Here is a 9680-nt window from a genome sequence, read left to right as displayed (position 1 = left end):
ACCCATTTTGAATATGATATGACTTGAGTACAATCAGCATGTGAATATTGGAAGCCGCTGTAGCCGGTAGTAAAAAAATCACTGTTTTCTCCTTGCCGGGACCACTCCCACCAGCCAAGAGAACACAACAGCTCCGCGGGAGGGATTCCCCCCCCCCCCCCATCAACATTGACTGTGTTGATAGGGGAATCCAGCGATTTCATTTTCTGCAACCCATGAAAATCACATCATCTATGGTCGGCTTTAAACACTCTTAGAAGTGGAGAGGGCTATACCATACAAAGATAGTCAAATATTCTAGCAAGTTCAAAGGCACATTTCAAGTGGACAATAAATACATTTCTAGCATGAAAAGGACTGCAAGTAAGCGTTTAAAATAAATTATTTTCTGTGCTTTAGCCTGCATTTTTTAAATTGGTGACAGGGTCTCTTCAAAGTTGTTTAAAAACAAACACTGAACACTTAGCAGCCAGAAACAACCCTGTCCACCATGCTTGTTACATGAATTACTTGATCAGGATTTAACATGTATAAAAATGTGTAATTCTTCTAAACTGAACAGACCATTCCATACCTCTTGACAAAAACAAACGTCTATATCTTAGTAACCAGACTCTAGACAATTTTTTTCCATTTTTACTTATGTAATTGGCATCATTATCACATCCACGCGAACGTGAGGAGGGATCACCCTGTAATATCATTAAAATTATATTGTACAGAGTATGTGTGTGTATATATATATTTAATAAATATATAGACCCACACATACATACATATATATATTTATATAATTCATTATTTGTAACATTTCTGTTTTTCTGTTCCATCTGTGGGGAATGCATTATGTCAATATGGAAAGTCCAAGATATCACGAGCCAGGGGTGGAGGGAGAGAAGGGTGCTGGGGCTACCCTTGCTGCTGTGTCCCTAATGCAGTACCAGGGAATAAAGTAGAAACCAGAGGTGCAGTTGGTATACCCTTTTTAGGTCCTTAAATGTAAAATGTTAAATAGAAGTCCCTGCTCCTCTGTCCATAAAATTCTCCTCTGGAACCACAGCAAAGGGATAACCGTTATCAACCCCTAATCAGATGCCAAAAAAAGCAGGAGATCACGTTTCCAAACATCTACATTTTTGAAACTCCTCCCTTCCAAAGTTTTGGGACTAAATCCTGGAGTGTTGTTGGTTCTGCTCCCCTTCAAAAATCTGATTTTTTTTTTCCCCCCCAACCAGCCTGGGTAATGCAGCAAGGAAAAACTGAAAAAAATCTGTGGGTTGCTAGACCCCGCCCAAAAGTGCAAAGGGCGTGTGCGCTCTTACATTAGGGAGGAAAGTCTCCGCTCCCCCCACCACGACCACAGTAAGCTGGCGCATTCTCTTCCAAATGAGTCCAGCTGGAACCCCACACACGGATGGTGAGGGAGTCCAGACATAGGTCTCTTCTCATAGGATGGCACAGCATCTGCAGAATCGTTGCCTGCTGCCCCCCACGGAGGGAGGTGGTGTGACTGGAGCAAAGTAGGCATGGACTTTAATGTTAGGGAGATGTGTCTAAAAGAAAAAAACAAAGGGGATACAAGATATTTCATTAGTGCGAGAGCTGTAAAGCTAAAACTCAAAATGTATTTGACAATTTATTGCAGAAAACAAGCAATAGAAAGGGCACAGTAACTAATTTTCAGTTTATTGTGGTCAAGAGAATGAATGCTTCAGTCAAATCAAAAATTCTATTTTAGTTATAGATGGAGCCAGATGGGCCAAACACCATGGCTTTGTCATACATCTAGCTATGTTACCAAGAACATCTCTTTGATATAGTTTCAAACTTTGTACCTGTCCTCCTGGGAGCTTATGCTATTCCCACATTAGGCAAAGTAAATCAAATCAAACTGTCCAGTGTGGTCAGTTTTTCCTTTAGCAGGTGGCATAGGAGTAGTAGGTGGGACAGCGTGCAGGTTAAGTTGCACGTCATGTCCTGGCTTGTCCAGCTCCAGTCACTGGGCTGCAAGGAGATCTGTGTTCCCGGGGGTGAGGGAGGCAGTGCGGGATGAGAGGAGTCATTTCTCATCTATGCTATTGGACATTTAAAGCGGAGTTCCACTCACGCTGTCAAAAAATAAAAGTCAGCAGCTACAAACACTGTAGCTGCTGACTTTTAAAAAACAACCACTTACCTGTCCCTCGGTCCCACGGTGTGTCCCCTGCAGCCCTTTTCACCGGCCGTTCTGTATTCTAGTAAGCCAGCATCTTCAGTGTGGGCACCCGGCTGTGACAGCTTGCGGCTTCACAGCTGGGTACCCACTGCGCATGCGTGATTAGCACTGCGCCTAATGAATGGTCCTGTAGTCTTCTGGGACTTGTAATGTGTCCCAAAAGACCATAGGGAGGGAGGGAGGACACCTTCCGCTTTCGATCGCCTAGGCGATCGGACCGGAAGTGGGAGAGGATACCTGTCAAATTTGGGTACCCGCTCCACCCCCACCCCCAAAAGGTGCCAATCCTTAAAGGGGAGCGGGGGAGCAGTCTTTAAAGCGGAACTTCCCCTTTTGGGTGAAGCTCTGCTTTAAAGTCCAGTAAGGTGCATGGTTTGGAAGGTGGCGGCGAGTGGATTTTGTTGCACTAGTGGTGTTGAAGAGGGGAGCACATATCACATGTCTAAAGGATACTACACTATCATATGTTTTCTCTGGAGGTATTCTTTAGGAGGATGAGGATGCATTCGAAGGATCAGTTTTTGAGCGGATTCTAATATGGAATGAGATTTAAAGTCATGTACAAGTATTTTTAGGGTAAGAGTATTTAATTCAGCCACATAGAAGTGGACACTGGGTGATTTATGCAAATCCTGAACACGATATACTCTGAGATTTTGTTTTTAAGTTTTATTTTGACATTTATGCAATAAGGATAATGCACTATATGTAGTTTTTTTTTTTTTTTTTTGAGGCACATGTGGATATTTAAGAGTGATTTTTTTTTGGAGATGGATCAAGTGGAAGTATGAATAATATTGGAAGATTCACAGACGCTGAGAGGGTTTATTTGACTTTGGACCTTCAGGGGAGAAAGTGTGACTTTTTGTGCATCTAGGGTGGTTTTTTTTATTTTTTAATAATTTTATGGGTATACCGATTTTTCTATTCATTGGCATAGGAGTAGGTCAACAGATTTATGAATGCTCCCCAATCCATCATACAGATATCAGCACCACTTCCCGAGTACGTATATGTTTGTCGGCCGTGAAGTTATTAAGGGCTCGCTTATACTTTTGTTGATTCGTAACACACAAAGTGCCTACCGCTTTAACATGCATTTTTGATGCTTTTGTGATTCTTTTTTTTCTTTCTATTTTTTCCAATACATGAAATATACAGCGATGTTAACTTTAAAGCATCTCTCTACCACTGCAGGTGCGGTTAGGGAGTGCTGTAATAGACATCTAAGGAGAAACTCCAACAGATGTCAGAAACCAGCGCTCAAATCTTCATGCTGCACATAAAACATGGAATATAGCACTCGCTAAGGTGCCGCCATTGATTGATCGGAGAATCCTGATGCTAGCAGAAAGGAACAAAACAGGGCGCACTCTCATCGTGCATTACTGTAATAGTAAGAAATTTATTCTAAAATTACAAATGCAAACTCACAAACCAAAAAGGTCATAAAAACAGAGACAAGGAGCCAAATATGCCAATCGTGGACTACAGAGGTCCTAGGGTAATAGTTCTAACGCGTTTCGGGAGTTGAACTCCTTTCCTCAGAGCAATAAATAATATAAAGTAAAAAATATAAAGTAATAAATAAAACAGATCTATTGCTCTGAGGAAGGGAGTTTGGCTCCCGAAACGCATTAGAACTTTTACCCGAGGACTCTGTAGTCCACAATTGGTATCTTTGGCTCTCTAAAATAGAAGATTGATATGTGTGAAAGAGCCCTAACAGCAAGGCTGCAAAGGCATTAACCAGTCCACAGAATCTGCCACCTGTTTTTTAAAGTGAGCAAATAAAAAATTCCGTAGAAATTGATTTTCAGTGCATTGCTTTTAGAGGATAAGTAGGGCCACAGCTCATTTGGCCCCACTTCTCCTGTGGGTTACTGGAGTACACTGCATTCTGCACTACTGAGACCTGTTTTCAGTCGACAGTGGGCTAAAGCTCGCTTGTGGCTTAAATAACTAAGCCAGTTCAGGCTGTGGAGAGATCCTAACTTTAAAGTGTTACTAGACCCACAACAGTAAAATCAGTCTGTATATGCAGTAAAGCATTCTTGTTATACTCACTGTGGAACCTAAGGGCTTAATCTTCTGCATTGTGTACAAAGGCCATTTGATCCGGATTTCTCTGCTCCTCCTCTTGTTCAAATGTCCACGTCTTATCTCCTGATAAGACAGACTGAACCATAGCCATTCTGCACATGCTCGGTTTAGTGTGTATTGCTAGAGAGGTGTTTTGTTTTTTTTTTCTTGGGAGAGTGCATGTGATCAGCACAGGGCCAATCAGCACTGTCCAGACAGAGGTCAGAGGTTTTGCATCCTCCTAGAGCAGAAAAAAAAAAAAAAACTCCTCCTACAAGCTTTAACCAATGCTCTGCTGAACACTGATAGAAGTCACAAGACTGCTCTAACTGCTGAGTAAAGTTATTTAGAAGTTTATATTTACTAAAATAATCGCACTTCTATGTTCTGTGTACTGTGGGAGACCGAATATAAGGAATGCAGGGTCCGGGGTTTAGTAACACTTTAAAATAGAGAGCCACCAGATACCTGGCCAGAAGCTGGCTTAGCCTTCCAGTGAGCCGCTGAGAATCTGAACCAGCCACTCCCACTACCTCCACAGGCTGGTGCTCCAGTGAGCACAGAAGGGGCAGAGCAGAGAGCTGGTAATTGACAGTCCCTGGATCTGTGCTCACTGCAGATTGAGAACTGAGCAATCAGCGGGAGGACAGATGCAGCATCTAATCATTTGGTTGCTCAAACCTCAGAAACAACAGTGGGTGCTGGACAACTGCACATCTTTCCATTCTTTAAAATCTTTTTTTCTTTGAAAGCTGATTGAACATTATGAACATTGAGACAGCCCATTAAAAGCCCTGTGTTGATCCAGCTTTGCAGACATGTTTTCAATTCACCACTTCCATGACAGAGAATCTGCAAAGGTTGCTCCCTACCCGAAGTCTTTTGATGCCAGCCCGTGTGATCTGTTGGCAGTCATACAATTCAATACGTTCAAGACTCTGGCAGCTTTTTAAGTGCTCCAATGATGCATCAGTGATGAGAGGACAATTATCTAATTCGATAACTTCAAGACGATCATGGGCACAAGCACCATTGCCCAAGTGGCGGATACCATCATCTGTGATCAACTCGCAGTGGGAAAGGCTCTGAATAGAGAAAAGAGAAAAATTATGCTCGTAGGTATTATAAATACTGGAGAGGTGAGACAACCTATCTGAAGGTGATATAAATACTAAAAAACCTGAGACAACTAATCTGACCCCAGCCCCCCATTTCTCTGACCAGAATGGAGCTATAAGCAACAGAAATGTATTTCCTGTAGGTCTGATACTAGAACGTATGCTTGGAGAGTCTTGGCTAATAGCTTCAAAAGAAGATGCTAGATTTACATTTAGCCCTGCTTCACACTGATGCGGTGCGGAACTTGCAGCGTTTTCTGTGCAAATTCCTGCACCGTATCAGAATCGCACCCCATTCATGTGAACCGCTACGGGCGTGTATGTTAAGTTAACAACACCCCAAAAGCTGTCCGCAAAACGCAGTGAGATGTGCAGAATCGGATCACATAGGTGTGAATACCCATGCGATCCGATTCCAGTGCGAACCCAAAAAAGGGCCCTGCACCTTTTTGGCACGGAAGCAGTGCGATTACCCATATGGAAGAAAAATATATTTGAAATATATTTTAAAAATTTTCTCCCCAAATATACTGCCATATATTTGAAATGCTACAATTTTGGCCATATTCAATATATTTAAAAAAAAAAAAATATATATATATATATATATATATATATATATATATATATATATATATATCATGTTGAAATGCGTTTTTTCTTACAAAACATATGAAAAATATTTTTAAACATACATTTCAAATATACTGTATGTCTTTAAAAATACAAATCTACATTTTTGGAATGCATTCACAAACATATGTAGCATTATATGTTAAAATAACTTTTTATATGTTAAAAAAAAATATGAAGAATACATTTAAAAAAAAAATACATTTCAAAAATGTAGATTTGTATTTTTAAAGACATACAGTATATCTGACATGTATTTTTAAAAATATATTGTGTAATAAAAATGCATTTCAACATGCAGTATATATATATATTTATTACAGGTACTTATATAGCGCTGTCAATTTACACAGTGCTTTACATATACATTGTCCGGAGTACTCACGCAGGCAAAGGGAGAACATGCAAACTCCAGGCAGGTGGTGCCGTGGTTGGGATTTGAACGACCCTACTACTGCCAGGCGGACGTGCTAACCATTTAGCCACTGTGCTGCCCAATATATATATATTGAATATGGCCAAAATTGTAGCATTTCAAATATATGGCAATATATTTGGGAAAAATATTTTTAAAATATATTTCAAACATGTTTTTCTTCCATGTGGGTACAGCCATACAAAATGTATGGCTGCAATCGCACCGCACACAAATCGCATGTGATCTGCACAGGAATGCGGTGCGGTTCCTGTGCGAATCACATGCGATATACCGCACCGCATATAAGTGAACCCAGGCTGAATGTACTTTTTTTTTTTTTTATAGTGGGTAATAGGTTGAAAGCAGCACGTATTCTTAAATATGACACGACATTGCAAACATCCTTGTAGCAAGATGTTACATTTTGTTGTCCCCAAAGACAATAAAATGTTACATTGTGTGATCTATTTGATGATGATATTTCCTCAAGTCTAAATCTTCAAGAGATTTCCAACAAGGGATTTGTCTTGGCTGCCCCTAAACTACATTTATTTAGTTATTATTAATATTATTATATAATAACAATTATAAAGTTATTATTTAGTTTGCGAAAAAAAAAAAGGTAATGAACCCTTTCACTTCCAGCACTGCTTCCTGCTGGCCAGGTCCATACAGACCCGATTCCCTCTTCTGCTATAAGCTCATGGTTACTCCAGTGACCATGAACTTATAGCCGAATTGTTCATCAGATGCTGTTGAACAAAACAATAACTCTGATCAGTGTATGACAATCCGCTGATTAGAGCTATTCACCTACAAAGTGACGCCCCACCCCACAGCCTGCCTGTCACCCTCTGTTTTTTCTGTCCCTCCACCTAACCTTCTACGCTGGCTGCCAAAATGCCCTCACCCCCCCTTACTGACCCGTTCCTCTGCCACCGATCCCCCCCAGCACCTTTCTTACCCTCAGCACCAGCTGCTTCCCCTCCTCTGCCAGTACCATTCTCCGTCGGTGGATGCAATTGTTGGATTCCCCCTGCTGCCTCTCCCGCCAGCAATTGCATCCAGCCACAGTGCTCAAAATTGTGAAAAAAAAAAAAAGTAAGTAAGATAATCCCCCTGCTGTGACCCCCACCCCTCCCTTTAGTGTCCCCCCCCCCCCACTCAATCGGTACTGATTGCTTCTGTTCATTTATTACTGAAGTATAGTTAACAGTGTTTACTATACTTACATTTGAGAATGAATAGGAGTCTCTATGCAGACTCCTATCTCATTCACCTACAGTGCAGCTCAGGCTGCAGAGAAAGGGACTGTCTTCAGTCCCTTTCTCTGTTTCCAAAAAGAGACAAAGCCATAGTAATGCCCCTTTCACATGGGCAGACCAATTCGGACCGCCTCTGTTTTTTAGGCGGACCCAATTGGACCCTCCATTATCCTCTATGGAGCAGCGGATGTAAATGGAGTTATGTCCATTTAAACTCGCCTACATTTAAACAGATCCACTAAAAACATTCCCTGTCTGTATAGCGGATCGGATGGGAGTCAGGTGTAAACCGACAGGTGGTCCATTTACATCCCACCACCAATAGGGGACAGCAGGCTGTGTGTTCTGCATAAACGGAGCGGACATGAACCAGCCATCTGCCCCAAACCGCAAGTCTAAACAAGGCCTAGGGCCTCATTCATGCAGAGCACACTACAATGTGGCTGTGTTGAGGAAGTGTTCCATGCATCCCCATGCAGGCAGTTCCATTTATGTCAAATGGGACACAGCAGCTGTAGGGGAATGCAAAGGTGTTTCGTGCATTTCTGTGCAGGCAGTCCCATTCATGTCAATTGAGATGCAGAGGCTGCATGGACACAGCCACTGCTCCCAACTTGACATCCATGTACGTGCATGTTCCTGAACTCACAATGTGTGTTTGGAGCCACGAACTTACATCTGCACGGAAGTCAGATCTGTCCTTAGATCTACTGTATCCCAATTGACATGAATGGGGCTGCCTGCATAGGGATGCACAGAGTGCAGGTAAACACAGCCCTCTATTGGCATACACTTTTGTATACCCCAGGTGAATGAGTGCTTAGTAGGAATTTAGCAGGAATTATGTTGTGTTTATGTATGCAAATAAGGATTTTAGGGTTTTTTTTAAACCAGCGATTTGATAAACATTTATGTTGCACAACTACTGTGGGGCCTAAAAGATCAGTAGCACTCTTTTTATTTTACTTGTGATCTGCTTTCAGAAAATATATGGTATGGAGGTAGTTTAAAACTCTGAAAGCTGTAAGTGAAAAATAAAAAACTTAAGATTTTTATAGAAATACTTATTTTGCGTGCAGTTGACTTTCACCATTTCACAAAAAGGCACAATTTAAAATTTACTAATATTTGTTATTAACTCAATACATGTTAAACATTCATATTTAGTAGGCATTTTATAAAATTTGCTGTGTTTGTATCCGCTAATAATGATTTTAGTATATTTTTAGAGAAAATATTGTTTTGATAAACATTTGCGCAAATATAATGGGGCCTTAAAAATCAATAGCACCTTCTTTTTATTCTACTGGTCATGTGCTTTCAGAAAATACCGTATATACTAGAGTATAAGCCGACCCGAATATAAGCCGAGGTACCTAATTTTACCACAAAAAACTGGGAAAAACTATTGACTCGAGTATAAGCCGAGGGTGGGAACACCAGTGGGAAGAATCGTGCCTCATCATTGGTGTCAGTGGGAGGAATAGTGCCCCATCATTGGTGTCAGTGGGAGGAATAGTGCCCCATCATTGGTATCAGTGGGAGGAATAGTGCCCCATCATTGGTATCAGTGGGAGGAATAGTGCCCCATCATTGGTGTCAGTGGGAGGAATAGTGCCCCATCATTGGTATCAGTGGGAGGAATAGTGCCCCATCATTGATGTCAGTGGGAGGAATAGCGCCCCATCATTGGTATCAGTGGGAGGAATAGCGCCCCATCATTGGTATCAGTGGGAGGAATAGCGCCCCATCATTGGTGTCAGTGGGAGGAATAGTGCCCCATCATTGGTATCAGTGGGAGGAATAGTGCCCCATCATTGGTGTCAGTGGGAGGAATAGCGCCCCATCATTGGTGTCAGTGGGAGGAATAGTGCCCCATCATTGGTATCAGTGGCAGGAATAGTGCCCCATCATTGGTGTCAGTGGGAGGAATAGTGCCCCATCATTAG

The 9680-nt window shown here is 41.6% G+C and overlaps 1 protein-coding gene across 2 annotated transcripts in view; it reads right to left on the bottom strand.

Moving 5' to 3' along the window:
* Positions 1–620: 620 nt before the first annotated feature.
* The window catches only part of FBXL20 (F-box and leucine rich repeat protein 20), a 110376-nt gene continuing 101316 nt past the window's right edge, over positions 621–9680 (bottom strand). For both annotated transcript variants that reach the window (XM_089654871.1, XM_089654872.1), the window contains exons 14-15: positions 5170–5382; positions 621–1553 (exon numbers count right to left, since the gene is read on the bottom strand). In XM_089654871.1, the coding sequence (XP_089510997.1) occupies positions 1446–1553; positions 5170–5382 (321 nt within the window). In that variant the 3' untranslated portion in view covers positions 621–1445. The remainder of the gene's footprint in view (positions 1554–5169; positions 5383–9680) is intronic.

This window comes from Staurois parvus, unplaced genomic scaffold, assembly GCF_062004578.1.
Source record: "Staurois parvus isolate SC_StPar_1 unplaced genomic scaffold, SC_StPar_1.0 ptg000813l, whole genome shotgun sequence".
Classification (NCBI taxonomy): domain Eukaryota; kingdom Metazoa; phylum Chordata; class Amphibia; order Anura; family Ranidae; genus Staurois; species Staurois parvus.
The sequence above is the reverse complement of the archived record's forward strand: the minus strand, read 5'-3'. Positions and strand labels throughout refer to the sequence as shown.